Source organism: Atractosteus spatula, chromosome 9 (genome assembly GCF_055471065.1).
Source record: "Atractosteus spatula isolate fAtrSpa1 chromosome 9, fAtrSpa1.hap1, whole genome shotgun sequence".
Lineage (NCBI taxonomy): Eukaryota > Metazoa > Chordata > Actinopteri > Semionotiformes > Lepisosteidae > Atractosteus > Atractosteus spatula.
In genome coordinates, this window is record NC_142714.1 from 1,491,478 (window position 1) to 1,512,645 (window position 21,168).

Sequence of the window (21,168 nt, forward strand, 5' to 3'; positions counted from 1 at the left end):
TTACTGAACTAAGGCACAGTGACAGAAATTAATGTTGTACAAGAGTTTATGCTACAGCTTGTTTTTATTTGGCTTTATTATTTAATAAATTCAATAGCAACAGAACAGCAAAAAATGAAGTAAAGCATATCAGAGACCAAGATCTCTGATAAGAGATCTTACAGGTGATAAAAAGGAATAACTGATGTATTAAAGTTCTTTATTTAACAGTATCATCATAGAAGAAAAAGTGAAACACTAGAAACACTAAAGATAATCAAATCTCTAGGGCCTGATGGTATTCTCCCAACTGTACTTAAGGAAACAAGAGATGTCAATCACTGTCCATTAACAAAACTCTGAGTGGATTTTCAACCCACTGAGTGGAGAACAGCTAATGTAGCCCCCATCCATAAAGAGGGTGACAAAAATGAGCCGTGTTATTGTAGATCAATATGTTTTACTTCTCTTACTTGTGAACTGAACTAGAGGAGCATTTGTACAGTAAGTCAAAGTGTTTCTAGGAGAGTGTCAGCAATAATTTAGAAAAGGCATGCTTAACTACAGTATCTTGCTACACTGAATTTGAGTCTTTTGAGGAAACAACAACAGTCATAGAATCAAAAAGACCATAGCATTAATTTGCAAGAACAAATTATTATGAAGACTAATTCATAATATCCAGGAAGTAGGAGTTCAAGGTAATGTACAGTAGGTATTGGATTAGGAATTTGTTCATGGACAGTGAACAGGCTACAGATAAGTGGAGTACCTCAGAAATCCATCTTAAGGACCATTGCACTTCCTAATTTATAGCAGATGAATCAAGATCTCAGATGGCACCAAACTAGGAGGATTAGCAAACACTGTAGCAGCTGCAAAATAAATTCAAAAAGAATCAGACCAAATTCAGGAGTTCACAAATACCTGGACGCCCACAGCTAATGGAGACAAGCGTAGGAAGTTGCATGCAGGTATAAAGAGATAAACTATAAATATAATATGTGAAACACCAAACATGAAGATGCCACTGAATGAATTTGGCACAGGTGCTTACGTAAAACCATCATTTAATCTTCCAAGCAATGTGGGGAAGCAATAAAAAACAAAACAAGATGTTACTTGAACTTGAACTTTGTTGCCATATGTAACCGGTACATGTACTGGTACAATGGAATTCTTACTGACAGTAAGTCTCTCAATTGTTAAAAAAATGCAACAAAACAAAGTGCAGACAGTGCATCAAGACAATATACAAACAGTATACAATGTACAAGTAAACAAGTAAACTGTTTGAATGTAAACAATGCAGACATGTACACAGTTACTGCAGTTGTGCAACAAATAAGAAATTATAATGAAGAAGATGGTATAGGTGTGGTCAGAGGGGCATGGCCAAATGTGTTCGTCAATCGCACTGCTTGTGGGTAGAAAAACTATTGAAAAATCTAGTGGTAAGTGTCCGTATGCTCTTGTATCTCTTGCCTGAGGGCAGTGGGGTGAAGAGCTCATGCCCGTGGTGGTGACTGTCCTCTACGATGACAAGAATTCTACCATGGCAGCGGTCCTCATAGAGCTGTTTAATCTCTGTGAGACCACAGCCGATGGTCTTCTGGGCCACATTCACCATTCTCTGCAGTGCCTTTCTCTCTCGAGAGAAGTGCTGTTAGACTACATAGTTAAAAGTATAGAATTAAAATCAATGGATTGTATTTTAAAACTGTACAATGCACAAGATAGCATGCACTATGTACAACTTGTTACAAAAAATGTTACTGCTCTGGGATCTGCTCAGAGAAGAGCAACCAAAATCATTCCTGGGCACCAAGAAATAACCCACGTGACAGGTAAAAAAATCTGAATCAGTCTTGAATAAAGAATACATTCAGGAGACTTGATGGGACCTCATTGACAAAGCCAACCCAATGAACTTCTTCAGAAGCAACAGAGGATACAAATGTAAACTATTGGGAAGGATATTTAAAGCACATCATTTGTGAGAGTACATGACATGTCAACAAATCATGTTGTTCAGGTGAATACCCTGGTATCTTATAAGAAACCAATCAATTCATTAGTTAATAGGAACTAAATGGACTAAATGAGCTGAATGACCTCTTCTCGCCTTTTTCTTATGTTTTTACGTTCGCAGCCTTTGACTTGCTAAGTCATTAAGCTTGGTTTGCCTCCAGCATCTTGAGTAAAGAGCAGGCTTAAGAATCAGAACTAAAAAGAAAAGGATATCTTCATGAAGAGTTTCATAAGAAAACACCTCTGTCATGGTAAGCAATCTTAACTGTACACTGTCAAAGAAACTGAATGTTTTATATCACATGTATAGTTTTTTAATTCTAAGTTGATTTATTGATTTATTTTTGTTCTAATATACTTTTAGTATTCATTGAGAGAACAATAAAATACAAGCTAGTAATATTATCTTGGTTTAGGGAATTCACCAAACCTAGCACTCAATGGAAGGTTTCCATTAGGTAGAGAAAGGCTTTGGCAAGCAAATGAAAAGGCATCAATGAGCACTCTGAATTCAAGCCTAGTCCGATGTAATAATATCAGCAAATGCTAATATTTAAGTTTATATCAGAAGACTCAACATGACATAACTTGTGCTCAGTGATGGATATCTAAGGTAACTGTAAAGTTACTTTATCTGTTTCACATGACTTCCACAATGCACTGTGGCTTAATGGAATTGTACATGGTAAATGTATTCAGAGTATGCAGAATTTGGCATTTATTTATTCATTGCCAACTTGATGGATTCTATGCAATTTGAGAAAGAAACATGGCTCTCATGTTTCCCTGCAGACACACTGACACATCTGACAGGTCTGCAAGCTTGCATACACAGAAGAAAAATAGTCTGAGGTGATGTAACTTTGTCTAAGTGGTACTCCCTGGTGGCAGAGTCTGCTGAACCTTTGCTAAGGATTTTGAAAAAAAATGCTGATTCGATTAAACTGATAGTCATCACTAAGTAATTCTTTTCACCTTTAAGCAAACAATGTACGTGCTTTCTTGATGTCAGCACACACGTTTGGCCTGCAAATATCTAATTCAATTCTGAAATTAGACTTGACTAGATTGTTGAGGGGTTGATAATTTATGGATTTCAGCTCATGTTACAGTCTTAGTACTGCACTTACTGTATAGCTGCGTACACTTAGACAAGGCTCCGAATATCTCGAACGGTGGTCACATGTGTGGAATGCAGGAATAAAGACAAGGAGTGACAGACAAAAAGGAGGAAGTGAACACGTTTTGGAAAGAGGAAGTGATCGCCATCTGGGGGAGCGAGAGGTCTAATCTTCGCTGGTCTCCACCACCGAGGCAGTCTGTCCCAAGAAGGTTACTTTGCACCAGATCTTTTCACCAAGCTTTCTCTTGTCCTTGCTACCCGGGGTTTATAAATTAAGAATTTAAATATTTGATATAACAGGTTTATTTAGAAGATGCTTTAAATACTGAAACTCTCTAAAGGTCAGTGGTAAGGGCCAGGGGCGAGTCTCCCCTTGTCAATAAAATCCTGATTCTGTCAGCTGTTCCAGTGTGACCCCCGCCTATATCACACACCCACACTCAGCGAGTCACCAGTGCACACCAGCTCTCATTAGGATAGGTTTCTCCTTCTGTCCTTCTGTCTAGAGACTCTAGGTTATACAGGGGTGGGAGGAGAGCTGGTAACACTCATAAAGCATCTTTCATTAAAAAAAGAATAACAAGAACAAATGACATAGACTCATAGAATTTTAAAAACCTCCTGCCTATGAACAACAATCTGCTTTTATTATTAAACTTCTCAGGGGCATACATTCACACAGATCTACCCAATGCTCTGCACTGGTTGTGCTGCAGTACCCATGGTTTCAACCACCCCAGCTTGTACAATACTTCCAGACTCAAAACAGGTGCTGCCACCTGTGCGGCAGCAGTTTAAAGCACCAGACTTTATAGTTATTTTATTCTGCCTTCTCCCCTGTTTAATGTGAAACTGCAGGTCACACCTCTGACTACAGCACCAGGAAGAGTGGAGCTATTAAACTGACAGGGAGACAGATCAAATGTGACACTTCAAAGAGCCTGGAAAAGCTAAAAACTGAGCAACGCACTACTACATCCCCTCTGAGCTGGGAAACAAAGCCGACAAACACGCTCCACATGGTCAACACCACCACCCAGAGACCCAGGCAGAGCTGCTCTGCCTCCCCCAGGACGGCACCAGGGAGCCATCCCAAGCGACTACATGTCCAATGATTACACTATCCGTGCACAGGCGCTCAGAGGGGCTAATTAATGCTTTAATATGCAAATGAGAGCTGCAGTAAATTACACAGCTGGCAAATATGCCTTTTTTTTAAATCCATCAAGAGAGCAGCCAGGCTGGGTTTCATCACAGACTACACCAACGACACACTCCGGGTCCCATTCACTGGGTCTGTGCGATGGGTTAAGAACCGGAGGCTTGGATCCTGCAGAAGCACAGTGCGGCATTGTCTGGTTCACAATTAGGACCTGTTGATCACCCCCTTTTCTTGACATGCATTTGCCAATGTAATCCAGACAAACGATCAGGTCATCATAATTACTGACCTGTCAAAGTCAGAAGCTTCCCTTTTACCCAGCCTGCTTTGCCGGGGAGCAGAGGTGTCATGAGCTGTTCTGGCTCTCGATATCTGTCAACAGTCCCAAGCTGGACCTGTTCCTGCTGCATGCTTGGTCAGCTACCAGTTTCAGATAGTTAGGCAACATGACAAAGTGGTTAAACATTCATGATAAAAAGCATTTCCTGCTTCTCTTTATCCTATTCCCAACAGGCTGCTTATCTTATTCCAATCAGAGCTTCTCACTTTTAATTATACTCTGTGCGAATGAAATTAAAATTAATCTTACTGAAAGAACGGAAAAAAATTAAGCACTTTTTTTTACAGAAAGTATGGTACCCTTTTCTGTTAAATGACTAGGATAATTTCATTAGTGTTCTGAGGTCTGCGCTTGAAGAGTAGGGAAACTAAAATAAAAGGCGTAACCTTCTGCTCTCTGGCTAAGACAGACTCTATGGAATCTATGTGTCTGTTAGGCTGGCAAAACCCTCTGGAGATAGTCAAGACAAATAAACAGATAACACCTTACAAGAGCTACAGACGTGCCCTCTGAATGTTGCATTTCTGAAGACTACTCCTTATGAATATTTTACATGAATAAATAATTAATAATTAATGACAAAAAAGGCTGAGGATCAAATAGAAGAGGGACTTTTTCATCAAAGAAGAGAGGGACTAAATATTTCCTCCATGACACCTATTTTTATACACAGAACCAAGGGCTGCCACTACATGTAAAATTCCCTTTTCTTTTTACCCTCTTTTTTCTAATTATATTAGCGGGAGAAAGTATCCACTGAGGTTCTGAATTCTCAAACATGCTTAGGGGTGTATTTGATCAACCTAGAGCCCTATGGGATAAACTGCTGCAGCAATTTATTAACATATTTTACAAGCCTGGGGAATTCCACTGGATTGCATCAGCTACCTATATCTGATTACCTGCTGCATTCTGCTGAAAGCATGTGTGTAATACAATCATGGGTCATCCCCCAGCAGTGTGAAATGTTCTAACAAAACACAGCTATGTCACTACTCCCTAACAGGCTAGACTGCGTTCTTACTGCAGCTGGAATGGATATTTAATTTTAATAGCAAAATCCCAAAATCTCTGATAAAGCTCCAAAGAGAAAGAGCTCCGATAACTTACATTATGAGATACCCTTATTTCATTTGTCAAACAGTTGAATGATGTAAGCCTGTTTTTCCTGACACAGCTACAGAATCTTATTTTCTTAGAACAGTATGTAAAACGAAAACCACTGCCTCCATTATTAGGTATGTTGTGTGAACATCTTACTCAACCTGCATGATTCTCTTTTTTTAATTAACCAATGTTATATACACTCAGGCAGCTGCAATGGACATCCAATAAATCATTCGTTAGCAACATAAATTAACATAAAACACTTCCTGTTGCACCCACATGTTTATCAAATGTACCCATTGAAATAGTAATGAAATAATAAAAACAAGTAATATCGAGAAAGGACAGATATTGCTTAGCTTGTGGATGAAAATAAATATGAAGGTGGTACAAAAGATGAAGGAAAGAAGTTTTAAGGCATTCACACAAACAGGCTTTAGAGTTAATTTTAAAGTAAGCACACTTTCCTTAGAGAATTTAATTAATGCTTTAATATGCAAATAAGTTAGTGAAGATAAAATCATGACAAACAGATGGCAAGTAAGCTTAATTATTTTTTTTTAATCCAGCAGGGGCATTGCATTAAAGTTGTGGCATCATATTCCTTAGGCCTTAACAGAATCATAAAAAATGCACGCCAGAAGAACTGGTGTATTGTTTTAAAAGCAGACTGAATAAAAGTTTTGCTTTTGTGTCTTAATGACACTCACAAGACTTGTTTGTGGTTGAGGATAGATGCACATTACTGTTGTACTAATCATTTCCATGGATTTGTTAGGAGATTGCTTTAAAACCAATTCATAAATGGGCGGCCTACCTCATATAGAAAAATCATGAAAAACCACAAAATGACAGTGGAGTTACTACAGTAAATGTAAATACAGGAAATATATAAACATATAGTTTCTGCAAATACTAATAAAATGCTCCCTTTTGAATATATTTAAAAATGCAATTTCCCACAAACCAAATAACTATTTTATTTCATATCTGATTTACACCATCTGCCTTTTTACTGTCTCATTTCTCACTTGTTTTTTTCATCTTCCTAGTTAAGTGTGTCATCACAAACAAAGCTCAAGGGCTGAGTGTGAGGAACAAGGAAAGAGTATCACTGCACAGACTGCAGTGCAAAATATGTTTCAGAAAAAAGAGCAGCACATATTTACTTCCTAATAATACTTCCCCAAAATATTCTGCAAAGTTGTTTTGCTTTGCTCAGATTGTATGTTAACCTGGCAAATTACATCCAAGGCCTGGAAATGCAAAACACAGAATCTACTCCTGTGTCAGTGTCAAAATGTTATTACAACCCCTTCATTTTAATCTTGGGCTTCAGTGCTCAACCGATAGATGCGGCTGCACTTGGTTTAACAACACAAGCAAAATCTCCATCCTTTCCCCCCAGATAGTAGTGGTGAATACCAATAATATTTTGTAATTTCTGCTGGGTTTTTTACACAGACGCGGCTAATTCGTGGGTTTCAGAGGTCTAATTACAGGTACTGAAACTGAAAACAATTTGATTGATGCACGGAGTAAACGTAGTTTAAATTAGTTTTTGTTATTCTGCTGTTAAAATTGATATGATTCAACGATTCTTTGTAATTTATAGAAACAAACGAGCAACTGTCAGTCACGCTCCAGACACCTAGGCGAGTTTTACGCACGGGAAGCCCACCTGGGCAGCGCATGTGTACTGCATGTTGCCGACATGGGACAGTAGGCTGGCTTACCTTCTCTTTCTTCGGTTTTTTATCCAAGTCCACCCTGATCAGTGAGTGGTTTATTCTGAGTGCCAAGGACAGAGCCATCAGGCCCGCTGCTCGGATCAAATTCTTTCGCACGTCGAGCCTCTGGATGCGAAGACTCTCGACGATGAATTCTGCTGTAGCTACAGCACCTAGGAGGAGTGATTTCTGAATTTAACTTCTTACGGCTAAAGTGCTAAAAAAAAACTTTACAAAACCGTTCGTTTGTTTCGCTTATTTCAAAAGTGATTTGTTGATTTCACAGCTTTTTAATAAAAGTTAAAAATGCTAAACCGAAACAGAACAATCGCCTGACCTTATCCTAATGCTGATGACTTAGTATAAAAACGAGGCCACTAACTTTAATTTAATAACACCGTTAAAAAAAATCAGAAGAATTATGTATTGATTCTTTGCAGCTGGTAATTAATGAAATAATGGCAGTTCAAATCCCTTACGAAAAAACGTTTTTTTTCCATCCTTGTGCATTTCCTGAATTGTTTTTTGCGTGTTTAATGTGGCCATGTGCACTAATCATGTGTGTTCTCAAGGTCATATTTCCTATATTTGAAACCTAAGTACATAAAAAAACAGCTGAATTAATTTTAGGGCTATAGAGGAAGTCCAGGGGAAATTGAAGGCTGTTTCTTCACTAAAGTCTCCACAGCAGAAAGCCACACTGCTGCTACTATTTTACTTTTATCAGTGCTTTTAACACTTGTATTTGTTCATGTCTCTTTAATTTGTTCATCTCAGGATTTCACAGAGAGCTCTATATAAAGTTAATCAGGTTCCAAGGAACAGCTCTTTTTAAGGCATCTCTCCAAAAGCTGTCTCCAAGAGCATGGGTGATGAGTCCAGTAAATATAAATGTGAAAATAACTGCTGACTGCCACACAGGACATATACAATATCAGACACAACATGTATGGAAAAAAAAAACTTTAAAATACTGATAATATAAGCCAGCTGCCCAGATGAAAACTAAAGAGAGAATCTTTACCTTCACAAGTGATTCCAGTGTAGGCCAGTCCAAGCTGCAGAAGAGATCGGTTTGCTATCAGACCTTCCTTAAGCTCTTGGATGCCTTTGTCCTGGATATTGTTGTGGCCAAGATTCAGTGTTTCAAGGGTTGTGACACAGGGCTGAAATAAATTATATTACCAGGTCATAGAATAAGGGTTTCATGCATTACAATGCATTAAAGTTACTGTACTGTAAGAATGAAACATTTTCATTCAGACACAACAATCCACTGTTTCACTTGTCTACCAAATATACAATACACACATCACTAGTCTACATAAATACTGCATCACCTGTCCATCTGTCCACTCAGAAACTCATTTTATTAAGAGCAAGTCTCTATGAAGCATGAAAATCCTGAATCTTAATTAGCCCTTTCTGTTTCGCAATAGCGAGAGTCACAATCATCTAAACAGACTTCTAGTTCTAGAATTAAAAGGCACATAGAAATCCTTTTGTCACTGGTTAATGTTAGCTATATCATGCTGGTGGGTCCTAAGTGCAAAACAGCTATCTTTGACTGCAAATTTCAATCTTCTTCGTGCAAAATAGCATTAGAAGGATTTTTTTCAACAGCTCTGCCACTCAGAATTGTGAAACAGAAATATTTAACAATCATTGCTATAATATAACTTCTCATAAATACTACATGGATATTATATGTACAGTATTTGACAAATGTTCTCTGCTAAAAAAATACTACATATAACTGGAAATAGTACCGAGCTTTTTAAACAGCACAGTATGTTGTCAACTGAAAAACAAGCAACTGATTAATGAAAAAAGAGTTGCCTAGATTATTTGGAAACAATTGTGACAAATTGAACCTCAGTCTGCATGTGCCAAAAGCCCGGAACTGTCCCACCAGAGTAAATTAGGAGCTACAGATTTTGAAGCCTGATTAGCAGCTATATAAACCAGAAGCATCAATGTGGCAAGGGAGACCATCAGAGCTCCATGACGTTACATAACGGAGTGAGGGCTAGGAGATCTGTCTTACTGTCACACTGCTTGAGCACCAGATAACATCCCCCAAAACACAGCTAAATGAGTCTAAAGATTTGTTTTGAGACTGAATTTAAAGACGGGTGACTACAAAATCACTAGTGCTTCACACAGTAGCTGGGGTGGCAATTTACCTCAGAAATGTGCAGCATGGGACAGGAAAGGCAGCAGAGTTTTGGACAGTATAATACACCCAAGAAAAAAGTCGAGCCTTCCAGATCAAGACAGTGTTTTATGCAAGCTTACTGATGTCTTCAGGATTTAAGTGTTATAAACTGCAGTACTTGGGTTTCCTCTACAATATTCAGTTAGAATGTAAACAGTAGAGCCAGAATTCTTAAATGTAAAGATCTTTGGTCACCATTTAGTGTAAATTGAAACTGAGAATTATTACACATGCAAAACACAAACTCCTTGAAAAGAAATGCTAAATTCTGTAGGAGCCATTTTCATTTTTCCCCTTTCTAATGTCACCTGTTCTTTTTTGTAAAGTAATAAGAGTAGACAAATTATTGCCAAATTATTATGCATAGTTCTCTACAGAAATTACCCGCATGACATTCTGGGAGAGTGCCAAGCTGTAAACTCATTCTCATAATTACAGGGAAAGACTAATTAGTGAATATATTGGAATTTTTTAGGATTCATTTTTTGTAATTTAAGGTGGTGTTTATGTAAAATTACATTCATAGCATTTTATTCCACAGTAAGATGTCTTAAACGTGAAATAAAGTGGACTATATATGAGCTTAACACTTATTTGGAAACTCTAATCCACCTGCAATCATACCTAGGGCTCAATTAATTATAATTAATCAAACAGTCCCATATTCTCTGATCCTGTTTCACTAGTATGTACAGTATTTGTTTATTTATATTAGTGCTTGTAAAACAAGATCTCAATAAATTACACTGTGATGTTTAAAATTAAGAGACATACTTATGTTTTTATAAATGACAAGTTAAGTTTAACGTTTTGTATGCTGTAGGTTTCAGTTCAAGGTCTTTTTCAGAATTTAATTTAATTACGAACGTTTGCCACTATTTAGTCTAGTTTTTTTCAATATTTAAATTGATGAGATTACATTTTGAGCTGGACAAGTGCAAGAGTGGATGCTTTCAGATATAATATTATCCCAAAATTAATTTTCCTGTAGTATCTTGAACACAAAGTGAAAACCTGTTTAGAAATAATTATTTCACTGCTGACTAAAGACATTTGCTATGTGGGAAAATGTATTGGAATTATTCAAATGCTATAGGATTAAGAAACTGAATTGAAATTAAATCTTTCTTCTGTTCCCTTTGTCATTCTGAGTAATTATTTCATTAGATCTTACCATGACCTACATAGACAATGAAAAATCTGTTTTTGTGTTGTTAGTACATCTGCAGTCTTAAAAGTTTGAAATTGCAACAGCACTATAGTAATGTTTGACCTGTAAAAAGCCATGTGGCATCACTCTAGAATGACAGTGATAATACATCTGAAATGAGCCATTTAGAACCAATAAAAATAAAGGCTTTGCATTCTGAAAGGCTCCAAGGACTTCAGATGGCAGGTAAATGGGTGATTTAATGAAGTTCTTTGACATTGGAGCAGGATTCACTTCTGGCCAAATGCTTTGCTTTTATTTTTTTAGAGGCATCCAGAAAAAAAGAAGTAAAAAAAAACAGCGAAAGGTTAATAACAGCCTTTCCAGTGTCATATTCGACACTACCAGCCACTGCTCTAATTATGATCATTATGGTCGCAAGAATGTCTAGTTATCCTTCTTAATCACAGACTACATGAGAAAACCTCCTAAACACATATCTATTATTTAATCAAACTGTTCCTATTCAGTGGCACTGAAATGGAACAAGTCCGCTTTATTTTCGGCCTGGATGGATCAGCCTTGAATGTGTATATCCGAGATGAAAGAGAACGGGCCCTTAATTTGTATCCTTTTGATTTTCAATCGCCATTCAAATGACGGAAGGTGTAGTTTATTCTGACAATCAGTGCGGGCGAAGAAGAATGGATATTATTAGGGATTTTACATAAGATATCCTGTGAGGAAAAGTCATTCTATTTCTGGTGTGCCCACTTTCTTTCTTCCTCTTTATATTACTATTCTCTTGTCTCGCTGGGCCCCGAGAGTGTGGTATGAAGTCAAGTTTGGAAAAAAAAGGGAGTAGGGCACTCAAGTGATGTAGCCATTTCTGAAAAAAATGCACATCAAAAATCGCAGTCGGTCCAGAACGTGAACAGTGTCAACTACAGTATGCACCTGATGCAACTGGACCCTGGATTCGACATTCCACCATAGTTGCACCTGTGGCTGATTCAATCTGCCAAAAGAGCACCAAACCTCTAGTCCACTGGCAAGGCGATTCTCCAGAAACCTGGGGGAGTAACGCCACTATAACTAATGGAATAAAGTGCTAAGTGATGGGATTAAATGGTATTGTACTGACAGGTAAAACCTAACCTTATTTAACTGAGGTTGTTAATAACCACAGGAATTTTCTGCATTTCAACTCACAAGTGCAATATATGAAAATCCTAGAGACTCTGTACCATCCAGCACTGTGAGTCTTGACATCACACCCTGCTTCAAAGGTACCTTTGATCACTGTCCGTTCTTGCAGACAGCTGCACTGAACCGCAAGCATTGCGGCATCTGATGTCTTCAGAGGGCTGCTCCCAAGTCATTCACCAGGTTCACCTTGCCTTGCATCTCAGTGAGCGCACTTTTCAGGCTTCCAGGTAATAATTACTTACTATCTCCACTCTCCAAGGTTCATACTTCCAATATACTTGGCACATGCAGTGCAGCAAACGCGTGCAGTTTTCCTGTATTTCTCACCAGTGTGCTAGCCAGATGGAGCATGCCTCTGTGAGTTATTTGGTTGTTCCATAGCACAAGACTTCTAATCCCATTTCTCTGCACTCTTAAACCATCGCAGATTTCTTCCAAACCTAGAAGATAGTTGGAAAATGAATATAGTGATAGGTGCACTATCACATAAACTATGGTATACATCATGAATTGAAATGTTAAAGGTATGTAATTGCCTTTGTGATTACCTTTATTGGCATTTGATAACCCAGATTGTTTACCTGCATCTGAAATAAGGTTGTTACTCAAGTCCAGCAGTTTGAGGCAGTGGTTATATTTGAGAAGTTCTCCCAGCTGCATGGCATCCTGGTAGCTGTTAAGCTTATTGTTTCCAAGGTACAGCTCTTGTAAGGCACAGTTCACCTTCAGAGCACAAACTGTGAAATATAGAGTCAAAACACAAAATAAATGTGTGATTTATATTCCATTTACATTGAAAAAAATAAAGGCTCCATCAAGGTGATTTGCTTTAATGGCACTTGTATTGTTAAATGGTATGGTTTTGACTGAATTCTTTTTCTCAGTTTATTTTATCAGCAGTAAATCCAATACATATTTATTCTTAAAACAGATGTAAAATAGAATATGGATCTTAAACGGAGTAAGGCTAAAACGTGCAGTTTTAATGAGCTTAACTGAGTATGCGTGGATGAACACAGACAGGACCAGCATTCCAAAAGGAACTTAAAAGCAAATGATCAAATTTAGATTATGAAACAGTGACAATAGAAAGAAATATTCTCTATTTGATTGATGTTTTATCTTAATTTTTTCCTAATTACATATTTAATAAAAACAACTTCCATTTTTCATCTCTTAAAAGGATATTTTTTTTTTTTCATTTCAATGAAAGGCTCCTGAAAACTGCTGTCTTTAGGGTTCTTTTTGTGGTGGTCACACACTGTTGTTTTCCCCGATCGATTCAGCAGATTTGATCAAGCCTTTTGGTTGCATGCGGAATGCCAACATTGTCATCACACACAGTGGGAACCAAACGGCCTGATCGTTGAAATTGATTCAGGTGACTCCACTGTGAAGGCAGCCAAGTCGCGCAATCAAACCCAACAAATCGATTTCAATGATCAGCCCCCGTGTCTCCCACTGAGAGAGAAGACACTGTGCATAGCCAAAATACCAAATGAATCAAGACATGTTTAAAGGGACAGATTCCGTTTTGCTGAACTTACACAGAGCACTGTGGGGCTCAGCAAGAAAGGAACACAGGTGGAACTCACTTCACTTTCTTTTCACTACCAACTTAGTGAACTGCATCTGTCCCTTCATAAAATGACAAGTGTAGCAGTACCAAAACCATAAGACACAAAGAATTCAGCCTGCTTCTTTCGAGTCATTGGAATCTGTTAATATTTCTAAAAAGTGGAGAATAAATCTCTTCTGTTTCCCACAGGCATTCATCTTTTGGAAGAGACAGGCAAAGCGTGGGATACGAGGCTCTGAAAGTCTCCCGCAAACTGTCTCTGTCTGCTGCCTTCATTTTGAACTTTCACAGCTTTACGGGCTCAGTCTGAATCTGCCCTTTTTTGTGTGCAGTAAAGACATTTAAAAGCTTTTGTGCTTTCATAATTTCGTGCTTTGTAAGAGGAGCTGTTCTTTACATCATATTTATATTTTTTGGAGTGCCCTCCAAACGTATTTGGACAGCAAAGTCAAAACTGCTATTTTTGCTTTACAGTGGAGCAATTTGTAATTGTCATGCTTAGACTAATATGAATGACAAGCATAATATGTTTTATTTTTCAGCACTTCCAGGCATAAATTTGATCTTATTAGGACAGAAACATACAGTGATTCTAAGTGCTTGTAAGTATTCATTCACTGAAGTCAATTTCAGAGTATAAAAGTCAGTGATATTGCCCAAAGGCAATAACTATAAAAACTCTGCATTCATTGCACTTGCAAAGCTCTTTGTGTGATCATCTGAGATGCTTTGCCAATCCTTTGCTGTAGCCAGTTTAAGTTCTGGTCTGTACTTGGAGTGTTCTGACTTCAGTTTTTTCTTCAATATGCAAGATGCATTTTAACTTAGATTCAAAGGGGAACTGCAGTCCCAATTTTTCAGACTGGTTATTCAATCTCAATTACAAAATAAATTCATTGATGGTACAGAACAATATTGTGTACTTTGTGAAAGCACTGTAAGTCGCCTTGTCACAAACACTTGGTCTAGCCTGGTCAGGGCAAGAGTGAGAGTTTGTGAGAATTGTGATGTAAATTTTGCCCTTCCTGCTCACTAGTCACTGTAATAACTAACGTAATGTGATGTAAGAGCAAATAATTACAGGTTGTGCAGCAGACATTTCACTGCAGAAATGTTCCAATGTGATCTGCATGCAGAGTTAACAAGTCAGCAGTATTTGTTTGAAAAACATCTCAGAATCAAGAGCAATATTTCTATTGGATTTAAAGAGATGTATTCACAATCCTGCTTGTTTACAATGCAATAAGGCCACACACGTCACCAGACGTTTTGTTGTCAAGTTCTGAATTGCAGAACATGGCGCTGTGCATACCTAGAAATTTCATCTATTTTGTGATGTAAATTGGAGGTTTTACAAGTTACTGTGTATATTTTACTTCAATTATGGTTTGACATGCACTTATCAATGCTGATTCCTTTTAACCCCTAAATTTAAAAATAGCATTGCAGTTTCCCATTAAATCAGAAGATTGACTTGGCAAGTTCTAGATTTTCATTATTTATTTTTCCTGATGAATGTCTTGGTGCACTGGCTGTATGTTTTGGGTCAGTATCATGCTGCAAGGTGAAGCACTGCCCAATGATTCTGAAAGCATTTCCGTTCACATAAATAGACATAAAGCTTCTGCAATTTTTAGAATTCATTCAGCTGATGATTAGTTACATCATCAATAATAATGAGTGATCTAGTTCCAAAGGCAGTCACGCACGCCCAAGCCATGACACCACTTCCATCAGGCTTGAGAATTTATCAGTGTCAAAACATTTCACAGCTACAGGGCACTTTCACCCTGACTGGGGCTGATTAGTACATTGTAGCCATGTTTTGACTGTGTCCTTGTTGCTATTTTGTCATTTGTTTGACATCGCAGTTACAGCCTTAGTATTTACGGAAAAGACATACAAGTAATTGCACAAGGGTACTGAGCAAGTACATTTGTGCAAATAAAAGTTCTTACTATATTTATTTTATCATGATTAGGTAGTTTGCATGACAGCACTGCACTAATAGCAAAGAAGTAGAGAGTTTGAACATTGAGTCAGGGCTTATTGATTCATTAAGAACCTTTTTATCTTCCAGAAGGACAGAGTATTGTTAGTTGTGTATTTAAAATCTCTGCAGAAGAAATCTTTGCTGATTTTCAAAGTTTCTGGCCACAGCAGGATGCGCCTCTCAGGATACTGGTGTTTAAAGTGGCACCAGAAGATTAGGACCTGTAATCCCCAGCTCAGGCTGGGAAATTCACAGAGGTCAGAGGCAGTTTTCTCTTTCAATGTGTCCTGTTCCTGCTGACCTACCCTCAAGCAAACATGCATCACCTGCATACTGGCTTGAGATTTAAATGAACAGCAAGAACCCAGTGTCAAAGTAAGAAAGTATTTCTCCATATAGATTAGAAGAGTGTAACGTTCCTTGCAGTGCTTCTACACTACAAACTAGAGTGTGTTTTGTCTTGTCTTGAGCAACTCAGGTCGCCAGTGCTGCCACTGTTGTGACCACGGGAGGGGGCAGCGTACCGAGCGTGAAGAGGGGTCGGCCGTTCAGGGAGGCGTTGTCCAGGTGCAGCACAGCCAGCCTGCTGCAGCGCAGGGCCCTGGACAGGCTCTGGGCAGGATACTCCTGCAGGGGCAGGTTACAGGCATCGAGCCTCCGCAGGCACCGGCTCTGAAACACACAAGACACCAGCCGCTGCTTGGACAGCACAAAGCCTGGACCTTGACTGCCTCTTCATCAAGCACAGCATATGTTCAAAGGAGAATTAAGTCCAAATGTATTTCTAGATGAGCAAAATGGATTAACACATAAAAACATTTCAATGGATGAATAGTGTCAATATTTTTTAGAAATGTTTTATGCTTATAATGTAAAGAACTGGAAAGACAGGAAGAAATTTTGTCCTGGAGGGAGAATGTTTGATTTTTCTATTACTCTCACAGAATATCTTTTAAATGCTTTTTATTCTGGTGTGTAAGGCCAAATCAAACTTTATTTTAATTTTAAAAAGAATTTAAGTCACCCAAAGTTCTGGATTTTATTACCAGATTATTAACAACCCAACACCCTCTACTAATTATACCAAGACCTCTTATAGGACATTCCAAATGTTAGAGGTTCTGTTAAATTTACTCTGACCATATTACCAAACACCCCCCCTGAATAAATCCACTGCAATATTCACTGCAGTAAGAGAAAAACAAGCCCTTTGGTAAAAATCTAGTCTGAATTTGGTCCTGGCTGACTGGGATGCAGTTCCTCCGGGTCTTTACCTTCTGGAGCAGGTGAGACAGAGCCTGCCAGCCGCCCACCCCAATGTACGTGTTTGACGACATGTCAAGATGTGCTGTGGATTCATAGTACAGAATCATGTCCAGTAAGGCAGACGCCCCCTGCAAACAATACGAATACTGAAGGCCACTGCAGAAGGAAAACTGCAGCTGTTCCTCAGAGAAAAGAAGTGTATTCTGAGCAATCCACCTGACCCATTCACATTCTTAGTAAAGTGTGTGACTTTAATGTGCCCAGTGCATTATATCTACAATATAAGATATATACAATATACATCTCCATATACTGTACGTATATATACATACTACGTGCCTATAGAGTCTAAACATCCTTTCCAAAGTAACACATTTTGAGGTCTAACAGTCTGAAATGAAGGTACATTTAAGGGGAACTGCAATGCTATTTTTAAATTTAAGGGGTTAGAAGGGGTAAACCTCCAATTCACATCACAAAATTGATTCAATTTCCAGGTATGCGCAGCACCATGTTTGTGATTCAGAATAAGGCAACAAAACGTCCGGCGACGCATGCCACCCTATTGTAAACAAGCAGGCTTGTGAAAACATCTCTTTTAATCCAATAGAAATATTGCTTTTGATTTTGAGATGGTTTGACGACAAATACTACTTACTTGTTAACTCTGTCTGCATGCAGATCAAGTTGGAACATTCCTCCAGCAAGGTGTCTGCTGCTCAACTTGTACTTATTCGCTCGTACACACAGTAGATTAGTCATTTCAGAGACTTGTGAGCAGGAAGGGCCAAATCATGTTGCAATTGTGGGAACTCGAATGTGAGTTTGCGATAACATGATGACTTACAGTACTTTAACAAAGTTCACAATTTTGTGCTTTATTGAAAATTTGTAATTTTTTTGTATAACATCAATGAATTTATTTTGTTACTGTTAATAACCAGTCTGAGAAATTGGCACTGCAGTTTCTCTTTATATCAGAATTTATTTTACCTTCATTTATGCATTGTAATACACAACCTCCAAGTGAAATATGAACACTCAAACATTCTGATAATAGTTACACATGAAAACCTAGAAAAAGGGGTTAGATAATTGTACACACCACTGAGTTAGTACTTGGTAGAAGCACGTTTTGCTTGAATTACAGTCATAATTCTGTTTGGACAGGTTTGTGCCAACACAGCTCACCTGGGTTCGGCAGTGTCTGCCCATTCCTCCTTAGAACTGTTCAGGCTCAGTCAGATGGTAAGGGCACTGTTGATGGACAGCAACCATCAAAGTAATTCCACAGATTTCCAATTGGATTGAGATCAGAACTGTGACTGGGCCACTTGAGGACATTTATGTTTTTGTTCTTTAGGAACCACTGTTGCTTTGGCTGTGTGCTTAAGGTCACTGTCATGTTGAAAGGTAAGCTTTCTTGTCAGTTTCAGCAGGGCAGCAGGGTTTTCTCAAGAATCTACCTGTATTTTGCTTAATCCAATTTCCCCTCAGTCCTGACCAGTGTCCCAATCCCTGCTGCAGAGAAAGTCCCTGCTGATCCAGGTAAGATCTTGGTGGTTCCATATACCACTTATTAGTAAGTATTTAAGGCCTTTGAAATCTCCTGCTCTGTGCTTTACCACATCTCGTCACATCTTATCCCAGAGGTGTTTTGATAGCTTCTTGTTGCCAATTTTGACTCTTTACTTTAGGAAGCACTACCCAGCAGAGAAGACCTACAAAAACAGCAGACTTTATTCTGAAATCATCACAGTCGCTACACTCAAACACAGGTGGAGGCTAATTAGCTTGTGTGATTTGGAAGTCAATTGGTTACACAAGAGCTAATTTACAATTGCTATAACTTAGGGTGTATACAACCCATTTGTGTAGGTTTTCATTTTTAATTTTTGGAAATCTAAATTTACATTTTCAAATGTTTGTTTTTCACCTGTAGGTTGTGTGTTATAATGTGTAAATAAAGGTAAAATAAATTCTGTTTTAATTTATCTTGATTTCGGGCTGTTCAGCCACAAAATGTGTCACTTTGAAATCGGTAAGTAGACATTCTATAGGCTCTGTGTACTGTATATTTGTTTGCTATTGGGTATAATTTATGTAATATTTATTTTACTGCATTATCAAAATAGGCAGAAGCTCTATTTAAGTGAAACCAAACAAAGAGGGCATCAATCTGCGTAATCTATAAAACACAGACTCTCCTACAGTTCCTTTTGCGTGCTTACATTCTCCTCCAGTTCAGTCTCCTGTAGGTTGATGATTTCAAACTGGAGTAGTTTCAATATTTCTTCAAGAGACTCACATGATTGGTAATCTAATCGTTCACCTGAAAAGCAATCAGACTTTAGACAATTACAATTGTTTGCTGCGCAGCCAAATTGCTGATCTCAGACAGAGATCAAAGTTATACGAAATTGCAAAGCCAGAATAATAGCAGTCCAGAATATCTCCAAACGCTAACAGCCTGACTTTTCAATACTTTTCACAAAGTCCCCCTGTGGAGTGAATATATATATATAAAGTATATGTACATACGAGTCTTAGCTAGAATTAGTTACATGCAAGTCATGCCTATGAACAAGATCTTTCCCACTCTCCTAGTAAAATCAAAGAAGCTGTTGATTATTCAGAAACAGATGACTTTTAAACAAAGCCTGGAGAAACACTTTGATGGACACAGTAGTCCATCTTTATTATGAACATATTCAAAAGGACCCTTTCTCCCCATAAACTCTTATCTTCTTCGCTGGTAAGTGTGCCAGATTGCTCTGAGCTGCATGTTGGTAGATAATAATTTATTCATCATTAGCATATCATTTATAAAATGATTTTACAATAATCACTTAACTGTACCATACGAGGGGATCTGAAATCCCATTTTCTAATCCCTTCTGCCTTTTACAGATAATGTGCAGAGGCTTAAAGTCAGATGTCATCTCTGTGTGACAACGAAATGAGAAGAACATGCTGACCAAACTGAACAAAAAAGAAATACAAAAATGCTGAAGGGATTCCTCCACAAGACGCAAGTTAATTAATTTAATCATACAAAAAAATCTAAAATGTTAAGATCTCCATACCATACACAGCATGTGGAGACCTAAACAAGTTTTTACAACACCACAGTAAACCAAAAGCTGCTGTGTTTTATAGTTTTGATGATAACTTTTGTGATTGTGAGAGAAAAACTTGATCATCATTTTTGAAGGAGAAAATTAAATATTATATATTATTGTCAATTTATTGTCTCGCACAACAGGTGTATGTAAATGTTTTGCAATGCTGTTGGTTACATAGTAATATATTTCTGTTGAAAAGAAATCTAAGCAGTCATACCAATGCATTCTCCTCTACAAAGTGGATAAAAATCAGACTCTTCAGAGGTCATTTAAATTCCAGAGCTGTACCTTTCAGATCGAGGCATCTGGCCCTGTTACTCACATCTGTGATGCCCTGTGTGTCATGTAAAACAAGACAGAAAATGTCATATAAAACAAACACTTTTTCAGTCAACTTTAGGTATATACAGTATATATTTCCATCACATATATCTGAGGAAATGTAACTATAGACTAGAGTCAGCATTTACTGTTTCAAACAAATTATCATAAAATGTATTCCAATATGCATCCATATGAAATGGATTCCAAACATACTGGAGACTAATGTTGTCCTTAGGAAAGGATGGGATAAAAAATAAAAGTTCTCCTGTGGCTCATGGCCTTGTAACAGTCTTTTTGTTTTATGCTTTAATTCATGGGTACTGTTTAAATTAGGTCTTTTCAGCAATATCTGTTTTCCTCTGTTCTGTTTATTGAAAAGCTGATGAGCTTTTGTCAAAACAAATCACAGTGCCCTCTAAAGGCTAACAAACAGGTAACTTTCCTTGTGATATCATTTTACAAGCAGAAGACACATACAGAACTATTCTTCTATATTCTAATCTCTTATCCAATCATTTATGGGCACTATTGCTTTGCTCGCTTTATTGCCTTACTGATTTCAAGTGCTCTGTGCTGTAGCAAGCCAAAAGTTTTAAACATTTCTACAGAACAAAAATAAATGAATGCACTACAAATGTTCCGCCAATGTCTTCTAAAGAATCATAAGGCTCCTGTGCCAGAAGAGTTACAGTAAGTGTTGAATAATGCCAGTACCAGAGGGACAACACATGCATTGTAAATTCATAAGCCAGAGATGTTGATGGCTTTTGCAACATCTTGCCATTTACATTTAACTCTCCACCTTCAAATGTTACAGACACAAAATTGTGTA

At 37.8% G+C, this 21,168-nt stretch overlaps 1 protein-coding gene across 1 annotated transcript in view; it reads right to left on the reverse strand.

Annotated features, from left to right (window-relative positions):
* The window catches only part of LOC148827921 (protein phosphatase 1 regulatory subunit 37), a 50,163-nt gene that overhangs the window by 16,787 nt on the left and 12,208 nt on the right, over positions 1 to 21,168 (reverse strand). Inside the window, exons 3-10 of the mRNA XM_088926086.1 lie at positions 20,301 to 20,346; positions 19,119 to 19,219; positions 16,896 to 17,015; positions 16,146 to 16,293; positions 12,631 to 12,786; positions 12,377 to 12,489; positions 8,497 to 8,638; positions 7,479 to 7,645 (exon numbers count right to left, since the gene is read on the reverse strand). Coding sequence (XP_088782212.1) covers positions 7,479 to 7,645; positions 8,497 to 8,638; positions 12,377 to 12,489; positions 12,631 to 12,786; positions 16,146 to 16,293; positions 16,896 to 17,015; positions 19,119 to 19,219; positions 20,301 to 20,346 — 993 coding nt within the window. The remainder of the gene's footprint in view (positions 1 to 7,478; positions 7,646 to 8,496; positions 8,639 to 12,376; positions 12,490 to 12,630; positions 12,787 to 16,145; positions 16,294 to 16,895; positions 17,016 to 19,118; positions 19,220 to 20,300; positions 20,347 to 21,168) is intronic.